The 24,901-nt window shown below is 37.8% G+C and overlaps 1 protein-coding gene across 1 annotated transcript; it reads right to left on the reverse strand.

Moving 5' to 3' along the window:
• Positions 1-2,276: 2,276 nt before the first annotated feature.
• Positions 2,277-11,390, reverse strand: LOC134790830 (uncharacterized). The gene is made up of 2 exons (XM_063761796.1): positions 10,872-11,390; positions 2,277-4,302 (listed from the first exon to the last, which is right to left on the reverse strand). Exons 1-2 carry the CDS (start codon positions 11,124-11,126, stop codon positions 2,299-2,301), a joined length of 2,259 nt encoding a protein of 752 aa, XP_063617866.1. The 5' UTR covers positions 11,127-11,390; the 3' UTR covers positions 2,277-2,298.
• Between the last annotated feature and the right edge of the window lie 13,511 nt (positions 11,391-24,901).

Consider the following 24,901-nt stretch of genomic DNA (forward strand, 5'->3'; position numbering starts at 1 on the left):
TTTGCTTGAATTTTATTTTGCCCATTTTTGTATGTGTCCAGTTATTGGAAGGTGGCCAGTAATAGACGATTTACCTTACTCTAGTGTACATAGACAGACTGCTATCACCGAAATTACACACACTAGCTACTTTACTAGGATTTCCAGCGGGAAGATGATCGCAAATATCGACATGATAGGTAATTACAAGATCAATTTTTTTTGATGACGCTAGCTAGATAGGGGCTGTTCATAAATTACGTCATCGTTTTGTGACACCCCCCCCCCCCCCCTAAAATCATCCAAAAATCATGCTTCGAATGACCCCGTTTCCTCCTACGTCATGCTACCATCGTCCGATGTCCAGACCCCCCCCCCCCCCTAATTTGAAATGACGTAATTTATGGATAGCCCCATAGTCGGATAGGGAAATATCCGTACGTTTTATCCTGTCATTATTTATCGCGCGGAAAGGGCGACCACAGATTTCACCATACCCACAATTTCATGAAGTAGTTAAAGCCTGACCATTAATATATGATCATTGTCAAGAGGACGCTGTTATTCTCATGTAGGTACCTATAGGATGATAGTTGAGTATAAGATGAAAAAATTAGTTCCAATGAAATTCCGCAACATGGCGCTTGATCATATATTCCGTCAGTCAAATAGACTTATTGTACCGAACTACGACTTTGGTGCGCTTCGACGCATGTTCGATCTTGTGTAAAGAGGTTGGCCGAAAGTCCGACAAGGACGCAAGTATAGGGTAGAGCGAAATGAGATTTCCGGAGCACACCAAGGTCGTAGTTCGTTTCGTACGTTTAATGACTACAGATGTAGTGCATAATTGTTTTCCTTCGTATTTTTTGGAAATGATCGTATTTGTCATGCCACGTCAATCAACCTATGCTTGTTGTTTTTGTGTTGTTGTTGTGTTTACTTAACAATTGACAAAGGATTAGCCGTTCGGGGCCAGCTACAAATCGAACTACTATACCGAGACTCATTGAAATAGCAACTTAAATAGAGACATTATTTTATATGTTGTGCATGATAGTTTTGTACATATTTGCATACCATTTATGGTTAAACATGAAACCTACCACCTAACGCATGAACACCGATGTACCTGGTAATGTTTATCGCAAATAAAAGATTCTTTATTTTTATTCTTATTCTTAGCAAGAAACGTTCGTACGTTTCCGCGAAAATACGAAAAAAAATAATTATGCTCTACATCTGTACTTATAGATTGAATTAGCTAGTTATTTTTCAGTTGCCTGTTGTATTTGACATAAAATATAACAACCCACACAATAGAGCCTACCTAGTTAAAGTAGGGAAATACGCTGAAGTCCGGCCAGCAAGTAACAATAAATGCAATTCTTATATTAAAACCCTAACCTGAAAATACAAAGACTTTTACCTAAATGAAAAGACAGCTTGATACTAACAAACTATCATTAGTTTATTTGACTGGTAAAATTGTGTGGTGCCATAAATAAAGAATTTTTAAAAATAGCTTCTGAAACTCCTTGGCCAAACTTTAGGTAACTGTAATATTTATAATGTAGTATATGTTGCAAGAACATTAAACATCAATAAAGTTAGACCAAGAAAAGTCTGCAGCGATTTTGATAGCCCACGCAGTGCAAGTGTCAAACTTCTATCAAATTTCGACGTATTGATAACATTGACCGTCTTTGCACCATAGTTAATGCCTCTGGATAAAAAGGTAACACATTATAGTTTCCTTTGAATGAAAGAAAGTATCATTAAATATTTGAAACTTGTTAATTTGGCCTATGTATGTAGTAATCATTATGGAATTATTACTGCATTGCATACATAGGCCACACGGATAAGTCTCAAATATTTAATAAACCTACAACATTAATTGTATAGTCCAATAAAAAAAATGAATTATAAATGTAGATATCTATAAAATAATATGACATACATAGCACAAGTTATGTGACATAACATATCTACTTTAAGGACGATATACAATCATGTGTTTCCATGTGCATATTTCTTTCCTTACTTTTATATTGGTTTAAAACACTAAGTAATAATTCATTACACTTATTACTCAAACATACACTTACAGAAACATAGTTATTTAAGAAAACTCTTCTCATTTGATTTGTCAAACTTAAATTGTCAAACTTAAAATAATTTCAATGTAGCACTTATAACAAAAACGTAATAAATCAATGAACAAAAAAATAAGACCATATGGCAGTACAACATTTTAGTCTTTCTTATTATTTCTCTTTTTATCTAGTACCGTGCGTACTTTAAAACTATCGAGTACTACTTATTTGTAGTTGAACTTCTCCCTCGCCTTTTTCCGGTTTTCTGTCTCTGTTGGTCTTCTTCATCCATTTTTGAGTAATGAGATTGGATATGCGATAGCAATTTTTTCTCTCTTGAGAATTTTTCTGGGCACATGTTACAGGAATAAACATTTGCATCTGCTTTCGAAGCGTTAGTTTGCGGCGTGGAAGTAGAAATTTGAGATTCCTGAATAATGTTGTCTGTAGGTAGTACGTAAGATGGCTGAAGTAAAGGGTCTACATTTATAAACGTAAAAAAGTTATCCTTTGACCGGGTCGAATCATCAGACGATGCATTAAAAGGCGGCGTAGGTTCTCCTGTATTTGGTACTAACTTCGATTTTCTTGGCTTCTTTTTAGGAGGTTCTTCAACTGGCGGCTGGGCTTTAGTAGATATCAAAAGTTTACTCGGATTACCGGTTTTCACTATAGTATACGATTGCTTTTTCATTGCCGGTGTGGGAAATGAAGGTGGTTGCGGGATTACAGGAGGGGGTAAGGTATTAGGATTGTGCGAAACTGTTGAGAACAATCCTACAGGATATGGAGGCGCTCCGGAAATATGAGGAGTTATTTCTTCCGCATCGTCTAAATTAATTACTTGAGATTGGAAATGGTGATTGAGAACATTTTTAACAACCTGTTGTGGAACTTCACTAGGTTTTACTGGCGTTAGCTTTGGCCTGATGTCTATGGGTGTCCCTGGTTTTTGTACAATACGGGGGACAGGAATGTCGCGATCAACGTCTTCCATAAGCGTAAAAGTGTTGTTTGGCCCTGGCACTAATTTATACCTGCTCTTCAAATTTGGAGCGGCAGGGAATTCAACGGCAGGCATGGCCGCAACAAGAGTTGGTTGAGGTGCTGGAGGACTCGGCTCTCTCGGTGTAACAACCATTCCAACAACAGGGCGTTTAACTTTGCTTGCGGGACCTATTTTAGGCTTAGATTTAACTTCAGGTGCGGGTGGTTGGGTCGGTTTAAGGATAGATGCTGTAGGCGGGACAACTGTTGAAGGTTGTGCTGGTTTTCGGTCGCCGTCGATCCTCGTATTAATATATTTAACAGTGGTTACTTTAGGCGGTTCTGGAATCGGAGCCAAACTTGTGGTAAAATCAATTTTAGGTACACCGGTTTTCGCACAAGCATGAGAAATCACGACTTCCTTCTTAAGGAAGTTTCTGTTACATAATTTGCACTGAAAAAGAACACCAACGCCGTTCACTTTTATCATGCTAATGTGATTCATAATATCAAAATCTTTGTCTTTCGAGGGAGCACTTTTTACGGCTTCCTGGTTAATTTGTTCTGGTTGTTTAATTTTTATATTGTTATCAGATTCATCTTCTTCGCTGCTGATAACATTTTTCTTAGCTTCAATGTGTGGTTTATTTTGATTAGCTGTTAGCTTACTCTTTTTAATACTGTTTCTTGTCTGTAATGGCTCGTCATCGTCAGATTGAACTTCTATTGGCGATATTTGGTTTTTCAAGGATTCAGATTCACGTGTCACCCTTTTGTTTTTTAGTGAATCTAAGGGTTGGTTTCCAACAGGGTTATCATTTTTAATTTCTAACTGCTCTTGTCTAGTTGATCTTAATTCAATGGTATTATTAGTTTCTCTTTTAACTATATTAAGTGGTAAGTCGGATTCATCATCTTCCTCATCATTCTGAGCAGAAATTGTTATTTTACTTTTGTTTTGCGTTTCATCAAGTGGCAACGATTTTAAGACCAAGTCCTCAATTCCTGCCATGGCTTTTTTAATCAAAGCATCACATATTGCATCATTTGAAATATTAGATTTATGCAATTTTTCCTCCCATAGTTTACTAGTTTGAGTTTTTGGACCAGATTGCCCTAAAGCTTTTCGCAAATTTTCTTGAGTTCTAATACATTTTTGTACAAATTCATGTAGCTCCTCCACTTTGGCTGAACAACGGAAGCATATTTTATGAGGAAGGTCGTCATATTCAGCAATCTGAAATAAAAAAACAACATGAGTAAATAAATCGAGCGTTCGTTAGGTACTTTTGTTAAAATTAGCAGATCCAAAAATAAATTTCAGAGAGAGGGAAACAAGTAACATCCCGAAGTTGAACATGTGTGATCACCTGCATTGGTCAGATAAGAAGATGTTATTCATTTCCAATTTAGATCTTATATAAAAGTTGTAACATAGTAGGCTAGAGTTTCCCTGATAGCTAAAATGCAATGCTACGATATTGCGATGACTGATAAACGGATCAGATTCAGCCCTAAAAACAATACCAGTGATAACATCCGGTTGATTGAACAGTACATAAATAAGTAGGAGAATTAACCAAAAAATTATCGATAAGAAAGTTTTTTGCTTTAACATTTAGTATTTTTAGATGTGATTTCATTAAATGGTCAACTTGTGTCTAAAGAAGGAAAATTATTGATTATATGTACTAATTTAACCATATAGGCCATGCATGGTTGTGTTTTACAAGTCTTTATTTGACTTTGTTAATGAGATGTTTTGTTTAGGTTAAATCTTACAGGCAATGTTTGAATTTCCTACATAATAACAATATCACAATCACAATGCAACCAAAAACAATGCAATAAGCGATAGGAAATTGAAACTCAAGTGCTCATAGCGAACACAAGCCAATAGAATAGACTTGACAGCAAATACAAAACCGGTGGTCCCCACCACCACCACCTTCATTCAATGAAGGAGCACTCAGTTGCAAACTTTGCTTATCTGGTGAGCAGTTCACAACTGGAACTTTTGCGCTAAGAGCTCTTTTGTTACTCTCTGTTTGAGTCTAAATGGAACAGCGTTTCAAGATAGTGGAAATAAGCGGCTACTGGCTTACTGAACTAACGTAGCAGCTTTTAAGGGTGCCTTTAAGGCTTTAAGATTATTTGTTATTTGGTCGACTTTGGAGATTTTCATGAAATCAACTGACATTTCGAAAGAAAATCGGACAGTTTCCCTACTGCATCCTCTTCTTTGACAAGGAATTAAATTATTTGGCTATCTAAATGGCTACTAGGTTTTAATTGCAGATAAGTCTCACAAGGTCGTGTGACTCGTCGGGATGGCCGTGTCTGAGAGTAATGGCATCAGTAGCAAAACTCAGAAACTTTTGGAAGATATATTTCAGTCTCATAGAAGAATCTATCTCTGTTATTGCATATGGAAAGAAATAAAAATCAACAGAGTAAACAAAAACTATAGAACCGTAACGTACGCTAGAAGTGTGTGGCAAGAGTAAGATTACTCAATTATTCATAGACTAATAATTCTAGACCGCTGATACCATTGACATGCTTCTAACCAAAACGCTGCTTTCTTTCGTAATCGAGTAATCGACATCTAGCGTCAAGTAGCGGATGTATCAGTACTGCCTGCTACTTGACTCTAGATGTCGCGAGAGTCGCGACGAACGAAAAGTCCATATTTGATTTCGAGACAAAAAACTTACAAGGCCTTAAAAACCAAGATAGCAGTTTTAAGAAAAATTAAAATTGCCTATAAAGGGTGGTATTTCACGCTGGTTTAGCGGAAGCAATGTCCCGAGCATCATGCAGTTAGGCTAGTTAGGGAAAACAACAATAGCGCCAAATAAAATACAGGCAGGACATCTATCATTTGGCAGCATAACTATCACTCGGGATATAGCATAGCTCTAAAACCAGGGCTTGTTAACGATACCAAATTCACATTATAAGTAACGTAAGGTAACGGTAATATTATAAAAATACCGTAAATTGTAACGTTACTTGATAACATAACATTATTATAACTTCACCTAGTTAACGTTACTTTTATCGGTAATTTTACTTTTTATTGCAGGGCTTGTAAACGTTACCCAATTCACATTGTAATATAACGTTACCAAAGTAAAGTAAGTAGAATGACACATTCTTGAGAAAGATTCACGTCATCATGCAATTCGCAATAAACAAAAAGGGGATTATTGCGAGTATTGCGACTAATCTAAATTTATTTCGAATATTATAATTATAAATAACTAGTATTCATTGTATGTATTTAAACTGACAAATGCAACAGTTGGAACAAAATCTTCAATTTTTAGAACAAAACACCAAAAAGCGAGAAAAAATCTTTTCTCAAAATGGTGCTCATGTGGGTTAACACATTATTGCTTATCTGCATCCATCTGTTGTTAAGATAATTTTCAGAAAAAGTGTACTATTTGACATTTATTGAAAAGCTCAACTTTTCAGTTATTTGTACTCAGAGTCATATCAATTTAAAAAGAAAATAAGTTTTTGGCAAAAATTTCATTTTTGGTACAAGCTTTTATCGCTGACTGTACTTTTCTTACGACAGACAACTAATACTCATCAAGACAATTCTAAAAACCCCTAACACAATTAGGTTGCGTTGTTTCATCACAGAGTTCCTATGGCCACCTCCTGTCTCAATCATCAGATCAGCTCGATGGTACCATAATATTGCATTGTCATCCGATTTATACATGCATGCAAAATTTCAGCTCAAACGGAAACCGGGAAGTGGATCAAATTTAACTTGCAAGATTTGATTACAGACAGACAACGGTCAGGTGAAACTAAATAAAAGCTTGTAAAAAAGTTTTCAGTTTTGTGAATATTGTGATGCATGATATTTCAAATACATTTTATATGGACTGTCATAAAATGCCACCTCAATTTTGTATATGAACAACTTAAAACAAATACTTTTTTTTGTTTTGAATCAATAATCCTATTTATTCTGAGTTGAAATAACCCAAACTCATACTGTGCCAAAGTTGGCCAAATAAATACATCAAGTATGATAATGACAATAACATATTCGTTGCCCGTAAGCCATAAACAAGACATCCACACCAGGCCGCAAAAATTTAGTCATATAAAGCTGTAGTACAACGATCCTGACTCCGGTCCAATGGTCATCTGGCCTGGGAACGAAATCATAAAATACCCAATAGCTGGGTTTTCGCCACTGAAGGAACTGTGAGCTTAGTGTTGAGAAACATTAATTGGGTAAGATATTGCAAACCAAAAGCGGAGAAGGCTTTGGCACACTATCTGCTGAAAATAACACAATATCCTGGACAGTGCTCTCATTTGGCAGCCACCAGTAGAACTCTAGTGAGAAGTAACTGAAAGCTCTAATGAGCTGGGAATGACACTGGACTAAATTGAGGCAGAAGGCATCAAGAGGTGTGACAAGGCCTTGAGAAGGCCTTCTGTGCCACTATGGTATCATAACACGATAAATAACAACAACAAAATAGCATTACATATTATAAAACAAAGTCCCACACCGTGTCTGTCTGTCATGTTTGTATGTTTGCGATAAACTCAAAAACTACTGAACGGATTTTCATGTGGTTTTCACCTATCAATAGAATGATTCTTGAAGAAGGTTTAGGTGTATAATTTGTTAAGGTTTTGTATAACCCATATATATGAATAGCCAATGGATACCCACACACTGGGAAACATCACACATCATCCTATTGCATAAGAAAGGCCCAAAGGAAGACATAGGTAACTACAGGCCCATAAGTCTGATGTCTAACTTATATAAAATCTTCTCAAAGGTTATACTGGATCGAATAAGTAAAAGACTTGATGAAAACCAACCAATGGAACAAGCTGGCTTTAGGAAACATTTTTCAACAGTAGACCACATCCACACAGTAAAACAGGTAGTGGAGAAATATAATGAGTACAACAAAAATCTATACATGGCATTCATAGACTACAATAAGGCATTCGATAGCATAAGCCACAAAGCCATATGGGAAAGTTTGTCAAGTCAAGGTATTCCGGAGATATACAGGGTGGAAAGGCACGACGATCCTTTCCGGAAATGGGAGATAGTTTAGCCTAAGCTCTATATTTTCTCCATAGAAACTATGTTAATATGGGCAACCGTTTCTAAATTATGACCTTTTAAACATCCACGCAAAAAACTACTTTGTTCTAACCCTAACAGGTGACAGGGTCAATGAACTTACTTGTAAACAATCAGTATTCGACAAGAAATTATGCTAATTTGTTGCCATCTAACCATTTTTAGGTCTGCTTACAGCACGGTAAGAATCATTGCAGGATTTTCGCTTTCTTAGTGGTTCCACTTGTTCAATACTTGAATGAAATAGTTATGTTATTCCTTAATATTAATAATACTAACCACAACATTGTTTACAACGACAGTTCAAATGGTGACATTGACAACCACTCAAAAGTACGCAATCGTCTTATAAATATCTCTGGTTTCCTTGACTGATAAAAAGGTTTTAGTTTCTTAACACGTTTCACAAAATTATTTTCGAATAATTGGAAACTATCTAAAATAATTAAAAATTACATGTAGGTTGTGTTAGTTGCACCAAATGAACTTGCAAAAATGAAATACTAAGAATAAATCAAGAATAAATACTTCTTCAATACCAAACTAACAAACCTTCTTGCGTGGTAGGAAATAGACAAGACGTCTGATGTTTGAAATTAAATTTTCATTGAACTATACTTATTGAATGTCATATTCTTCAAATAAAAATGTTAGATGCTCGTGGCTATTTAAATTTGTGGGGCTGTGTAAAAGATATGGTGTACCAAACCAAACGGAATGTGAAACTGCGGACGAAATGAGACAAAGGCTAATTGGTGCTTTCTGCGGAGGATAAATGACGAAGAGCATACACTATATCGCATGTGCATCGACATACTCGGGTACGGGCTGCGGCGGCGTTGTAATACACGGAGGTACATTTGAACACCGTATGTGAAAAGAAGATAGTATTAAATATTGGAAAAAAGTAATTATCTAAGAAAGTAATAAAATTGTTTGTAATATTTTTGCATGCATTTGATTTATTTGACATTTATGCGTCATTCATACATCATTGCGATACTGTCAACGATCGGAAAAAAGTGTAAAGTCCCGAGCTTTCCCGACGGAGATCCTTAATCTAGCCGTCATGTGCACATGTTATAGGGTTATCACCACAGTTAAAAAGTAGTATTTTTGCAATTTTTATTTTTTACTCAATTAACAATTCTTACCATTGCCAATAGTCTCTGTATCACTTAAACGACCTAATACTTCCGGGAAGGATCGTCGTGCCTTTCCACCCTGTATATTAACGTCATCAAAACCATATACAAAAACAGCAAAGCAAGAGTTCAACTAGAAAAAATTGGCCCAAAATTCAGAGTAAAGAGGTGTGAGACAGGGAGACCCAATGTCCCCCAAGTTATTTTCTGCAGTCCTTGAAAACATTTTCCGTAAACTAGAATGGGGTCACATGGGTCTCAACATAGATGGTAAAAAACTAAACCACCTTAGATTTGCAGATGATATTGTATTATTTGAAGAAGATCCAATCAAACTGCAAGGTATGATCGAGTCACTGTGCAACGAAAGCAAAAAAGTTGGGTTAACAATGAACACCACAAAAACAAAATTAATGACAAATTCAATAAAAACAGAAATAAACATAGATACGATCGTACTAGAATATGTAGATGAGTATACATACCTTGGCCAACTAATATCTCTGGTAGACCTCACTAGCAAAGAAATAAATACAAGAATAACCAATGGATGGAAAAAATATTGGTCCATGAAAGAAGTTATGAAGTCCACTAATCTCAGCATTACCATAAAAAGAAAAGTCTTCAACACATGTATCTTACCCTGCATTACATACGGATGTGAGACATGGGCACTCAACAAAGAACACAGAGACAGGCTTAAGTACTGCCAGAGGTCTATGGAACATAGTATGACGGGAACATGAAGACTGGACAAAGTGAGAAACGAAGACCTAAGACAAAAAACAAAAGTGACCGACATACTCACCAAAATAGACCAGCAGAAGTGGAGATGGGCTGGCCACATGCTGAGAGACAGGCGGGATAAATGGAGTAAGATTGTAACGGATTGGTACCCAAGAGGCTGTACACGGAGCCAGAGGAGACCTCGAACAAGATGGGAGGATGAACTCAAACTCACAGCGGGCCCGAACTGGAGAAGAGTGGCCCACGACAGACCTCAATGGAAAGAGCTAGAGGAGGCCTTTGCCAAGCGGCACACTGAGCTTAGAGATATACTCTAACTCAGAACAAAGGGGCTAGATAGATAGATAGATAACCCATATGAAGCCAGGGCGGGTCTCTAGTCTTATTATATGTATAACTGGTGCATGTGTACAATGTTCGATGTATCAGTTTGTAGTATCACATTGATAAAAGACAAAGTCAAACTGACAACAAAATAATTTTTACCATGATACCACTTTATTCATAGAAAGGAAGAGCAAGAGGTTTTCACACACACAAGTAGATCATTTTGATTAGTAGTAGTAATAGTAATCACTTTATTATACACAACACAGGTTGGACCTAAAAATGATGTATTTTGTTGTAAAAATGTACATACACTATGTGTTCTGTTTAGTTATGGTATGTGTATATTTCGTTTTAACTTTAGAAATACAATTTGAAACAGCAAAACTAAATTATATACAATGTGATGTGATGTTTAAATCAGTATATATAATATCTTACCACGAATGGCATCAGGTCTTGGGTTTTCTTAGCAGTTAATGTTTCGGGGTCGAAGATGTTAAGAAATGGGCCATCTTTTGTCTCGCAGAGTCTACAAACTTTCATTAGGACTGGCTGAGCAACTGAACTCAAAGCTGCCGCAATGGCTTCTTCTGTGTTGATCGTGTCAACGCCTGGTGTTTTAGTTACAGTCCCAGGTGACTCGACAGCAAGAGCCGGTTTTGCTGACTTCGGTTTAGATCTTTTCTTTGCCATTTTGCTTTATAAATTTGCAGTCTGGCCACTAGAATGCACACTCAGAGTTCGCGTAAGTAATCAAAAGACTTCAATGTTTAGGATGTTATACTTATTACCTATGCACTTATTACATCCGATTTTTTTAATGGATCAATGCATTTTAAACACAGCAATCTAAAACTCTAATACACATGGTCAACAGGAGAGAACATAATCACGATAAGTCATAAAGAAAACAATATTAGCCGCAGCCGCAATAATGTTTGTTCCTCATGTTGCCATTTTCTTCGTAATCTTCGTTCCGTTCGTTCGGTCGTTCGGTTCGTGCCGGACGGTTCGGTTTCTTTTTGGTCGAACAAATTAAGCAACCATAGACAACCTCTGTAAATTCTGACATTCTTGACGTATACAGACGACTATTATGCTATTATATATTATATGGCTATTATGTATTTTTTATAGAAAGGTTATCGGTGCCAGTGATATTTTTGATACATTGCGGCATTTGATCGGTCGGTGGAATATGTTGCGGCTACTGAGCCGGCCATGTATCGCAAAACCTGCGCAAAACGCATACATGTTTCGGTGATCGGTGAGGTTTGTAGAGGCTCTTACGACTACAGTCGTCACCAAAGTCAGTAAGTACTTATAGTCGTGCCTAACAGTCGTGCGAATCGACAATAAAATAAATGAATGTACGCACAAATAAATGAATGAATGAACGCGAAATTCAAATTTTCTATGAAAAGATATCCCTTCGCGCCTACATTTTTCAAATTTGCCGCCTTTTTCTACTGACAAGATCTGCTTGACCAACTATAATTCACTTTTTTTTTCAAATTGTGTTAGCGAATTGTTATTAACTTATTACTCCCAACGGAACCAAGACGGCATAGGGATTATTTTCGTCTAACCGGTCGCAGGACACTACAGTCTGAGAGAGACAGTAATTGGACTGTACTATTTATAAATTCTATAACCTATACATTATTCCCTGTCGCTTTAACAGCAAGAGGCTTGCAAGAGGTTATCTGAAAATGATTTTGATCCACCAAAGATTGTTCTTTATACATTATAGTCTGATAAACCAATTTGTCAGTGGAAAAAGGTGCGAAATTCAAAAATTCTGTTTGAAGTTTGCCTCCTTTTATACTATTACCATAAAGTACTATTACATTACATTGAAGAGCTTACATACATATAATATTATAGATGTGAGATGGCGATACTTCCATCTAGTCCCGCGTATTGCGGCGTCCCTCTCATCAATTACATACTTACTAAATCAAGTATGGTGTCCCGATTGCCATCAATCACATTGTTTCTGAAAGTAGAACATTATTTTTTGTATAATTTGCAATAATTTGTGTTAAAATTCCAGTTTCATATTTTATCTAATTTTTTTATTACATATGGCTTTTATTATCTGGCAATACTTTTCTGTACCCGCCATCCAAAGAGCATATAATCACTACGTTCTAAGCCCCCATTCGCACGACAGCTTTTTCAACGCGCGTTAAAAAAGCGCTTGAATCTGTCCGCACTCTAATTTCGACTTAACGTCCAAGGCTTAAAGTCGAAAATCCAACAACGCTTGATAAAAAGCGCCACCGCTGTCGTGTGAATAAATACACACGTATCCATTTGTGTCATTCAAACGCTTTTTTAACGCGCGTTGAAAAAGCTGTCGTGTGAATGGGGGCTAAGAGAAGGAACTCCATAGTACGTTTTTGTCAAACGGTTGGTTTTGACAGGACTTGACTGATGTATGACTGATGAGCATCTATTCATACCAACATAAAGAAAATTGTTTATAGCACAGATAAAGAAATATATTATCTATATATTTATCTATGGTTTATAGAAAGCAGTGCTGTGAAAAATCGATAATAGTGAGTTCTCGAAACGATAATAACCGACATGATAGAAAGTAGTGCTGTGAAAAATCGATAATAGTGACTTCCTAAACCGATAAAAACCGTCCTAAACTCATTCAATTTTTTATCTTAGAAAATAAAACACCTGTGAGTTTATTACAAACTTTATTAATTTCTTAAATTGATACTTGGTATATACAAAAACTCATTTATTATAAATAATAAGTGTTCTAAAATGAATATAAAACTAAAATTAACTACAATTAAGATAACTGAAGCTAAAAATTTTGCGCCCTTGGTAGGGTACCCATCACGCAGGCAGCGTTCCCGCGCTGGATTGCTATGGCCAATCTTTGCGCGAGAAAGCTGCCTGCGCGAGGATCACCTGTGGCCTCCCTTAGGAATTTACTGAGCACCTTGTGGAGTCCCCGAGCCCCCCTACCCCATGGACCTAGTGTCTCGACGCCAAAGGCTACATATTCGTAGTATGCGCCGAGACAACTATATTTATTCGCCTTGAAGAGTTCTCGGACGTCAGCCGCCGCCCCGGCCTGTTTGCTGGTGGCTAAAATGTAGGACACCGCCAGCGTATCTGCGCAGGTGGCGTCGTACACCAGCGCCCGGCCCATCCGCCAGGGGATCAACGACATCCCGTCGGGGCGTTTGCCGTCGTCCCTTGCGATCTGGGGCTCCAGAGCCGCAGGGACGTCGGCGCTGACGAGCGCTCTCCTCAGGATGTCGTTGAGCGCGGCATGACGGGATAGGCGGCCGGCGCCCGAGGAGCAGGCGAGTCCGTGGTGGCCAAGGCGATCAACAGGGGCCCCACTAGAGGCACAGCTGTGGTCCACACATACATCGGCCCCGACCCGGAGTCCGATAGCAATTCTGAGTGTTTGGCTCGATGAAAGTGCCGTTGTTGGGTGATGGATAGGCGTGCAGCCATAAAATTAGTAAAATAAAATAATGTATTTACCAATAAACTATGGTATACATATTTACCAGGGGCCCCCGCACTAGGTGAGACCTGGGCTATAACCGCGAAAATCGAAGTTCGCAAATTGCGGGCATTTTTCTCTGTCACTCTAATTACACCTTTAATGGAGTAAAAGAGAAAAATCCCCGCAATTTGCGAATTACGGTTTTCGCGGTAGCCCCTCTGTATCGCGGGGAACAATTTTAGGCAGGGGCCTTAAATGGCCTAAGGGGCCCAGAATAACCCACGCTGGCCCATTGTGTATAGTTGAATTATCGAGAAGATGGAATTGCATTTGTAGTGGTTGTATGCTGATAGTACAAGAAAATAGAAAATTCAAATATATAATGCCTGTAAACAAACAATACTACTACATATGCAATTCCACGCTCTCGATGATTCAACTATACAGGGGTACACAATGGGCCAGCGTGGGCCATTCTGGGGGCCGCATTTATGCGTTAAAGGGAGCAAGTGATATTGCTATCTCATTCTACCGCATGGCTGCGTCCCTTGGACTGGCCGGCGCTGGCCCATTGCGTACAGGGGCCTTTAGATTTGTACATGCAGTATCTGAATTTAGTTACTTAATAGGTATAGCATGCAAGTTACAAAATTACTAAAAATGACACTTAAATATTTGCGTACATTATAAAATATTACTTAGTATAGCTTCTAGCTGTTTCCACGTAGTTAAGTGATTGAAGAAGAGTGTAGGTAAGCTTTTTGGCCTCAATAACTGATCTGTCTTTGATTTGAGATAACAATGCTTTAGCATGGCACTGTAGGTTGAAGCCTTAAGGTGGTCCCCAAATCGTTTACCGAAGGCGGAGAAGACTTCTGGAACAGGTAGGTTAAAGATTCGGTTTTTGAGAAGCGAGACGTAACAAGTCATGAGTGTAGACGATTTGTGTGTAAGCAAAACGATACTGTGCAAAAATAACTGCCGAACAGTCAGGCCCATAGCTTCAGCGTAGAGTTCAGAAGTTGGAAATCGAAAGGGTCATTGTCCAGAATCTGGTCACAGCTAGGAGCCTTGCGTGGTCCCTTCCCGACGAAGTGTCAATTGGGGATTTTAGAACGGCAGTGGGGGCTAAGTTGTCCCAGGCCCTTATTGCCTCTCGGGTCTAGGTGGCACATCTGGCAGTTTAGCTAGCCAGGCTTTCTTGGCCTCATCCAAGCACGCGACCTCGCAGTTTGTTATTTTAAGGATTTTACCTGCGAGATCAGACGTGCTATGGATTGAGGACAAGAATGCCGGCAGAGCAATACTCGATATTTTGCGTGTTCCTAAACCGCCAAACCTAATGGGCAAAGAATCTTGGGTCACATTCAAAATCGATTCCAGTTGTGACTTAAGGAGACTATCGATAGGTTGGACTAAACTAGCGACTTTCCAGATAGCGCAGCAACGGAGCAAGTACGTAAATTTGGGAACCAACAACAACATTTTAAAATAAATAAGGCCGAATGGCTACTAATTTTGACTAAACTTTCTGAATCTGATCTAAACTCGAAAAACTTTGAAGTACCTAGGCTGCTAAAGAGGGTTCTACGTTTTCGGAAATGTACAATTCACATTTGTCGAAGTCAAGTTTCAGGTCAATGGCGCTAAATTTCTGTATAACTAGGGATAAGTCACGTCGCTCTCCGGATAGCCTGGAAAGAGTAATAATAACGGGAAAAGTTGAAGGCACGACACCTCAGGGCCCTCCTCCTACTAGATGGTGTGCTCAAATTACGGCACCTATGCTATTAAAACTGCACGAGGCCATGCGCTTGGCGGAGAACAGAACCCTATGGAGGAGCCTGGTCTTCAACAGAAGGATATGATGTCACGATCCTCAGTATTGAGGGACCGACTGAAGAAGAGGGATAAGTCTGCCAGAACCGTATTATATGTGAGTCTCCGCTGATGGTGCCGTCGTCCAGGTACCAAACATGCAGTATGAACGTGAGACTATGAATAGCTGAATTAATAGCCAGACTTAATATATGGTATATATATATGTATATATATATATACATATTTGTTCTTATTGCACAATTTGAATACTGAATGTACAAATATGCTGTACCTTTGTTTTTAAACACTGAACTGTACAAAATATATTCTGGTAGAATTTACAAACGGATACACTGTACTCGTTACAAAATCTAACATGTTTGTCTAAAGATTTTTCAAAAACTAATCTTAGAATTAATATATTTAAATAGGATAAGGTAAACACAAATATAACTGTAAAAAGGAAGTAGGAACTAACTGAATTACCGTCACACACTCAACTCAACAGTCGAAATTATATATACCTAGGTCTATTATATACTTTAAGCCGTATCAGCTGTGGGCTGTGTGTGATAGTGTGTGTGTTAATTATTACGCTATGAGCTGATCCTCATTAACCCCTGACGCAGAATGGCTACAGAATCACAATCTCCAAGTTAATACGCATAAAATAAAACTCATTCAGTTAAGACCCTACCAAAACGAACCCATAGATCTAACTTTAACCAAAATAATAAGTTTATGGCAAAAAAAATATTTTTGGTACAAGCTTTTATCGCTGACTGTACTTTTATTCCACGGGCAACTAATACGAGTACTCATCGAGACAATTCTATAAACCCCAAACACAATTAGGTTTCGTTGTTTTATCACAGAGTTCCTATGGCCACCTCCTGTCTCGCGTCTCGCCTTACTTATGTATACAAATTTCCAGCTTCATTGGAAGTCGGGAAGTGGGTCAAATTTAACTTGCAAGATTTGACCCGTACAAACATAGTTACATATAGTCTGTACTAAATATGGTGTGCATTGATACCATCAATGAAAATAGAGTGTATAGAGGCGGATTGTCAAAGTAAATTATGTAGCCACTGTAAATTTACTGCCAATATCTTTCGACAGAAAATTAAAACTGTTAGAACGCCATTTGACTTTGATCCATAAGGCTGATTAAGACGGCGCGCGAAGCGTATATGCGATTTTAGCTACATTGCGGACTGTTGGTTAAGTCCAATTCGACCGCCCGATCGAAAACCGCAATGTAATGGAACTGGCATGCGAGTTGTCGCATCGACTAAATGAGCCCTTTTATTATTTCACTGATATGTGTAAATTTGTTAAATATTGAAATTAACGCCATCTACTCGACTGTAGGCCAAAGGTTATGGCGCCATCGCTCGAAAAGATTACACCATACCTTTGGCCTACTCTCGAGTAGATGGTGTTAATATTAATATTTAACAAGTTTACACATATCAAATACTATTACTTATTCTGTGATATCAGTGAAAGAATAATGATCAAAGTCAAATGGCGTTCTAACAGGTTTAATCTTCTGTCGAAAGATGGCAGTAAATGTAGGTACTGTAGCTACATAATTTACCATGACAGTAACTCTCTATTTAAAATTCTCTTTGATACCATGTTTCAAAGATGGATTTAAAAACAATTTATCTGGTTAAAGTCCTAAGCTACCTATTAGGCAGACTCTTAATAAAGTAAACTCGATTTCACTTTCATGAGCTTCTTCAGCAATTCTTTCTTCGTTGTATTGTAATCTGTAACAAGTAAAATTAATTTAAATGAAACTCCGTAGAAATCTTTGGTCTCTTAAATGCATTCGTACAATGCAAACATAAAGTACATCCGCGGAAAAATTAAAAGATGTATGAGAACCTTTTACCAAGTGGATGAAATTAGGCTTGTTTTAAGCAATGGTATGTATGCAGGCAGAGATTAAAAAGTATTATTTGGTACTATTCCGCCGTATACATCCTTTAAAACGAAGATGAGATAATAATATACTGTGCGTAAATATTAACCAATAACTTTGGAATGAATGTTTCAAACTGCTGAGAGATAAACAAATTTTATTTTAATACGAGTAACAATACCATATTCACTTACCTAGTCTTTTGATTTGCTCGCTGCGTTTTTCGATTATCAGAAGCAAGAACTAGAGCAGCGGTCGGCAACCTTTTAGCAGCCAAGGGCCACATAGTAGTTAAGGAAGTTGACGCGGGCCGCACTTTTGTTAATATGTGTGACTTTAATCAGACATTGTTGTTTGACAATATTACATACAAAATAGCCAGGGGGGCTCGCGGGCCGCGAGTGAGAGGGCCGCTTGTTGCCGACCGCTGAACTAGAGTATCCCTATAGATCCGCCAGGTTGTTTGTCAGCAAAGTGGGGGCGTTTAGCTGGTATTGCCGCTGAAATCAAATAATCCGCATAATTATAGAGGTACTAGCTGCTCACCTCTTTATTAGTAGTATTAGTACCTACCTACTTAAAAATGGAGACCTATAAGCTCTAAAAACCACGGACCGGAAGACGCAGCGTGGGAAGGCCCTCTACAAGATGGAGTTGTATGGGGTCGGCGCGTGACCGGCCGCTGTGGAGATCGTTGAGGGAGTTCTTTGGCCATCAGTGGACGTCTTTCGGCTGATATGATGGTTATGATGATGATGAAGCTTTCGGAAACCCGTCGCGCGAGTGACTAAAAATACGTAAATGCTCTACCCATCCATGCAGTATCATACCATGACCGTGCTGTCGTGAACGTATCAAGCATGGAATGTAAGTTAGTAATAAATAAGAGCTCGTCAACATAGGTAGAGTTTTTTTGATACTCCTACAGTCAGCAGCAGATGTTGCTAAGCGGACGAGGTGTTCAAAATTACCTTGATACCATCTTGATACGCACTTATTCTCTTAACAATAAAAGTCGCGTTAAGATCATTTTGAACACCTGGCCCTTATAGTAAATAACCTTATAATCGGTCAAGTCCTATAAATTAAATACCTTTGTACTTAAATTACATACTTCACTGCAGGCTTCACTTATACGGACTCTACTTGTCTGGTCTAATGTATGGTTTTGAACCATAACCATTTCTTATTCGGTGGACAAGTCGCATGCTCAATAGGCAATAGCATTAATTGAGCCAATAACATTTTTTTTTTCTCAATTCTACGCTTACCTTTATCCAGTCGAATGCTTATTCCAGATTTCAGACAAGCTTGGCCTGTACTCGTAGATGCAGTAGCTGAAGTTTGTGCTGGAACATTTCACACGTTAAAATTTTAAAAATAAATTACAAACATAGGTACCAACATAAAACATTAATAGTTAGTACCTTCACTTATTTTTATTTGTCAGTCGTAGTTAGCTGTTAACCAAGCAGGTAAGACTTAGACCGTTTAAATACCTTACTTTGAACTTCTTATCTGTTTTATACCGATCCATGTTTTACCTAGTAATAGCTGATACTAATGACCTGCTTGAAGACATGCATATCGGCGTCCGCGTGAGAGCAAATCTCGCATACTACCGAATACCTAGTAGGTAAAGAATCCTCAAGTAAACTATTAAAGAGCATGCGAAGACCATCTCCGTATAAATCCTTAAGCGGACGCACACATTTAACCGGTTTCGATGAAACTTGCATGGGGTATGAACTTTAAGATGTTTTGCCCCGTTTCCAATGATACCACACTCGTAGTTCGTACCTATCAATAAGCGAGATTATCATACTAATACGTACACGTACATTAGAACGTTATTGATAAACCGGTTTTGATAAAACTTCCACTGAATAACCTACTAAGTTGAGATAAATGTACCTATGCCAAAAATATTTAATAGAAAAAACCGACTTGTCAAAACAGTCTGAAATGCCATAAATGAATGACGACTGGTCTGGCCTAGTGGGTAGTGACCCTGCATATGAAGCCGATGGTCCCGGGTTCGAATCCTGGTAAGGGCATTTATTTGTATGATGATACAGATATTTGTTCCTGAGTCATGGTTGTTTTCTATGTATTTAAGTATTTATATATTATTTATATCGTTGTCTGAGTACCCACAATTAACACAAGCTTTCTTGAGCTTACCGTGGGGCTTATTCAATTTGTGTAAAAATGTCCTATAATTTTTTTTTTTATATATGTAATTTATTGGCTGGCATTTAACTGATCACAGTGATCACCATATATAGTAATCCACTTCGTCACCTTTACCTACCCATATAACCATTCCAGTCGCAGAATCACAAAGTGGTAACTAAATGTCAGATGTGTCGTAACAGAGTCCACACAATGTGTCTAGAATTGTTTCGAAACAAAGTGTCGTCGCCGTGTCTACACTTTTCCGTAACAAGGTGTCGACACATTTGTGTGCACTTTGCGTGCGGTTTGCGACTAAATCTGACAGCAAATTTGTGACAGCAAATGTCAATATAAAATACCTCTTGAAAACCAAGGTTTGTCAAACTACTATTAGTGTCTCGTGTGCTCGTAATTCTAGTAAGTCATCATGGGCAATGCAAATGATAATAATCGACCGAAACCATATAAACACCCAACACCCGTCAACCTTTTAAAGAAAAGTTTTTAAAGAAATTCAATAAGCTACTTAGGTCAGGCAACTAATGCTCCAAAAGTTGTAGAGGGAAATGCTCGGAACACAATTTTTGACTCCGTAACTCGGTTTGACAAGTTAGGAGGAGAACATATCAAAAGTCCCCGGCCGTAGCCCTTGAGCGGGGGGGAGAGAGGGGGCTTTGAAGGTCCCATTTTCCCGTTTTTCGATTATATCTCGGAAACTATGCATCTCAGCGACATGGCCACTTATACAAAATGAAAGTTAATTTAATTTGTTACAAGTTTATTCAGTAAATTTTTTCGATATGTTGAATAGTTTTTGAGATATCCGCTCTTGAAAGTTTATTTAGGGCTCTCAATTTTATCTTGATATATCTATATCAGTGAAGGTGCTAGGCCGTGTTTGGTATCGTTTTCGTATAAATCTGGGGTGCTGAATCCATTTAAGGTATCACATTGACACCATTCCACAAAATAAATAAATCTTTTTAGGGTTCCGTACCTCAAAAGGAAAAAACGGAACCCTTATAGGATCACTCGTGCGTCTGTATGTATGTCCGTCTGAATACACAAAATAGTTCTTTACCTATAGATGACAGGAAAACCAATTAGAAATGTGCAGTCAAGCGCGAGTCGGACTTAATGTACGGAACCCTTAATACGCGAGTCCGACTCGCACTTGGCCGGTTTTTTTGAAACTCCTCTTGAAGCTTAACCGCTGAACCGATTTCGTTGAAATTTGGTATAGAAATAGTTTGCGTCCCGGAACAGGACATAGGATAGATCTTATAACCAAAATCATCTTTTGAAGGTGTGAAAAGTGGCGTGGAAATTTGTACGGGAAATCAATAACCGCTGAACCGATTTATATGAAATTTGGGATGGTCTACATCTTTGATTTAGTTAAAAATGATAAAAAAACATGACTTCAAACCTAAACTTAAACAGTATTAACTTCAAGAAGTCAATTCTGAATTCCCCCCTACACCTCATTTCACACCTTTAAAGGATGATTTTTCAGATAACTTATTATGTCCTGTCTCGGGACTCAAAATATATGTGTACCAAATTTAAATTAAAACTGTTCAGCAGTTTAAGCGTGAAGAGGAGTTTAAAAAAAAGTATTTTAATAAGTTTATATGTTTTTACTTCGGAATGGTGTCAATGTGATACCTTAACTAAATTTGGTACTGCGAATTTATACGAAAACGATACCAAACATGGCCTCGTAGCTTTACTGTTGTAGAAGTCAAAATAAAATTGAGAGCCCTAAATTCTTATTACTTGGCCAAACTTGTGTAGAAGGAAAAGGTAAAATAAAAGTCTTCGGCAGGAATATAAGACACAAATATATATATTTTTTTGCGTTACTATTTCAATCATCAAATATAAACATACCTTGATTATATTATTCTAGTGAGATCCTCATAGATAAACAAAAACATTTACTTAAAAAATTACAAGGTCGAAATGTCACGGAACTTGTGAGAGTAATATGTGAAAAATAAAAACTTTTATGACAAAAAAATCTGGACACAATTTAAGAATCACCCAATTGCGTCGAGGAATCATCTGTATTTTTGCTTGTTTCATTACCTCCTCTTTTCTTTTTTGTCCTTTGTATTCTGTAGCAATTTGTTAGATCTGAAAATAAAGATAACTTGCGTCGTCACGGATGTCGATTTATAGGTTTTAGGGAGTGCAGAATTCGAAAACGATGATCATTTTATAATCCAAGATGGCGGCTACGTATTTTGTCATAAAAGTCGTCATGAATATCGTTTTATAGGTTTTAGGAAGTGCCGACTTCGAAAATGATGACCAGTTTGGAATCCAAGATAACTGCCGTGCACTTTGTCATAAAAGTCGTCATGGATATCGTTTTATAGGTTTAAGGGAGTGCAGAATTCGAAAATGATGACCATTTTGGATTCCAAGATGTCTGCCGTGCACTTTGTCATATGACCCGTCATGGATGTTGATTTATAGGTGTTAGGAAGAGTAGAATTCGAAAATGATGACCATGACCAACGTGCACGGCAGACATCTTAGATTCTAAAACCGTCATAATTTTCGAATTCTCCACTCCCTAATACCTATAAATCGAGATCCATGACGACTTTTATGACAAAGTGTACGGTAGACATCTTGGTTTCCAAAATGGTCATCATTTTCGAATTCTGCACACCCTAAAACCTATACATCGCCCCGAACTGTGAACTCGCGGTTCGCCAAACAGATCAATTGAATGCAGTGCTACTTAGTCTGAAATGGGCATTTCGTAATTGATTCCTGATTCCACGATTACTTGAAATTACTTTGTAATCTGATTACCGATTCCTAGATTACTTTGTAATCTAACAATACCGAATTACCAAGTACAATTCCATTTGAGGAATCAGGAATCAATTTTTCGAATACTACAATTACTAGTAATAGAAATCAATGTCGATTCTTCATTAGGTACAGGAATATATATTACTTGATTCCTTTCAGATTACATTTCGTACTACTACATAAGTACTATCAAAAGTACATTTCGATAGTAGATATAGATGTTGTTGACTTAGGGTCGGTTACACCAAACTGTTCGTATCGTTAAAGAGTTCGCTAAATTTTTATGTATGGAAAGTTTCATAGTAAAGTGCCGGGGCGCGCCGGCTGACGTTGATCAGTCTGTCAAATGTGGTTGGTGCAACTGGCCCTTACTAGGATGCATCTACCGATACCTTATTTGAAACAGGTGTGCAGATTTCGAAATTGATGACCATGACCAATAAAACGACATCCATGACGACTTTTAACATAGTGCATGGCGGCCATCTTGGATTCCAAAATAGTTATTATTTTCGAAATCTGCGCTCCCTAAAACCTATAAAACGACAGCCATGACGACTTTTATGACATACTGCATGGCCGCCATTTTGGATTCCAAAATGGTCATCATTTTCGAAATCTGCGCCCCCTAAAACCTATAAAACGACATCCATGACGACTTTTATGACATAGTGCATGGCCGCCATCTTGGAATCCAAAATAGTCATCATTTTCGAAATCTGCGCCCCCTAAAACCTATAAAACGATATCCATGACGACTTTTATGACAGTGCATTGCCGCCATTTTGAAATTGAAAATGTTATCATTTTCGAAATCTGTGCCCCCCAAAACCTATAAAACGACATCCATGACGACTTTTATGACATAGTGCATGGCCGCCATTTTGGATTCCAAAATGGTAATCATTTTCGAAATCTGCGCCCCCTAAAACCTATAAAACGACATCCATGACGACTTTTATGACATTGTGCATGGCCGCCATCTTGGTATCCAAAATAGTCATCATTTTCGAAATCTGCGCCCCCTAAAACCTATAAAACGATATCCATGACGACTTTTATGACATAGTGCATTGCCGCCATTTTGAAATTAAAAATGTTATCATTTTCGAAATCTGTGCCCCCCAAAACCTATAAAACGACATCCATGACGACTTTTATGACATAGTGCATGGCCGCCATTTTGGATTCCAAAATGGTAATCATTTTCGAAATCTGCGCCCCCTAAAACCTATAAAACGACATCCATGACGACTTTTATGACATTGTGCATGGCCGCCATCTTGGAATCCAAAATAGTCATCATTTTCGAAATCTGCGCCCCCTAAAACCTATAAAACGATATCCATGACGACTTTTATGACATAGTGCATTGCCGCCATTTTGGAATCCAAAATGGTTATCATTTTCTAAATCTGCGCCCCCCAAAACCTATAAAACGACACCCATGACGACTTTTATGACATAGTGCATGGCCGCCATTTTGGATTTCAAAATGGTCATCATTTTCGAAATCTGCGCCCCCTAAAACCTATAAATGACACCCATGACGACTTTTATGGCATAGTGCATGGCCGCCATTTTGGATTCCAAAATGGTCATCATTTTCAAAATTGGGGCCCCCTAAAACGTATAAAACGACATCCATGACGACTTTTATGACACAGTGCATGGCCGCCATTTCGGATTCCAAAATGGTCATTATTTTCGAAATCGGCACTCCCTAAAACCTATATATCGACACCCATCTCGACTTTTATGACAAAATGTTTTGCTACCATCTGCATGCAAGACATTTCTATTATTTTTACGTACAAAAATGGCCCCCTGTCAACTTTCAATCGAGATTTAATCGATAATTTATTCGATTAATATTCAGATTAATTCAATTTCAATCTATGTTAGGTCGACTAAACTAATCGCGATTAAAATTTGAGAATTAACTTTTTTTATTCCATTAATTAGTCGAATAAACAGTTAATCGATGAATGCCCATCTCTGACCACGGCATTTTTACACTTTGAGAATATCTGAAAACAAATCAACACAAGGAGCCATTTTGCAAATCCAGTAACATACCAGTAACTTTGTTATTACTTTTGACAGCGCGTGTCATGTGTCAACACAGAGTCGACACAAAGTCGAAACATTGCAACTACTTTGTGACTGCAATATTTCTCAGCCTTAAACCATATTTATACATCATAATTAACA

The sequence above is a fragment of the Cydia splendana genome, chromosome 1, assembly GCF_910591565.1.
Source record: "Cydia splendana chromosome 1, ilCydSple1.2, whole genome shotgun sequence".
NCBI lineage: Eukaryota > Metazoa > Arthropoda > Insecta > Lepidoptera > Tortricidae > Cydia > Cydia splendana.

Excerpts from the sequence above, each read along its gene's own strand:
- LOC134790830 (XM_063761796.1), bottom strand. The coding sequence starts at position 11,126 with ATGGCAAAGAAAAGATCTAAACCGAAGTCAGCAAAACCGGCTCTTGCT. Across the intron at positions 4,303-10,871 it reads AAGACCTGATGCCATTCGTG|ATTGCTGAATATGACGACCT; the intron begins GTAAGATATTAT and ends TTTTTATTTCAG.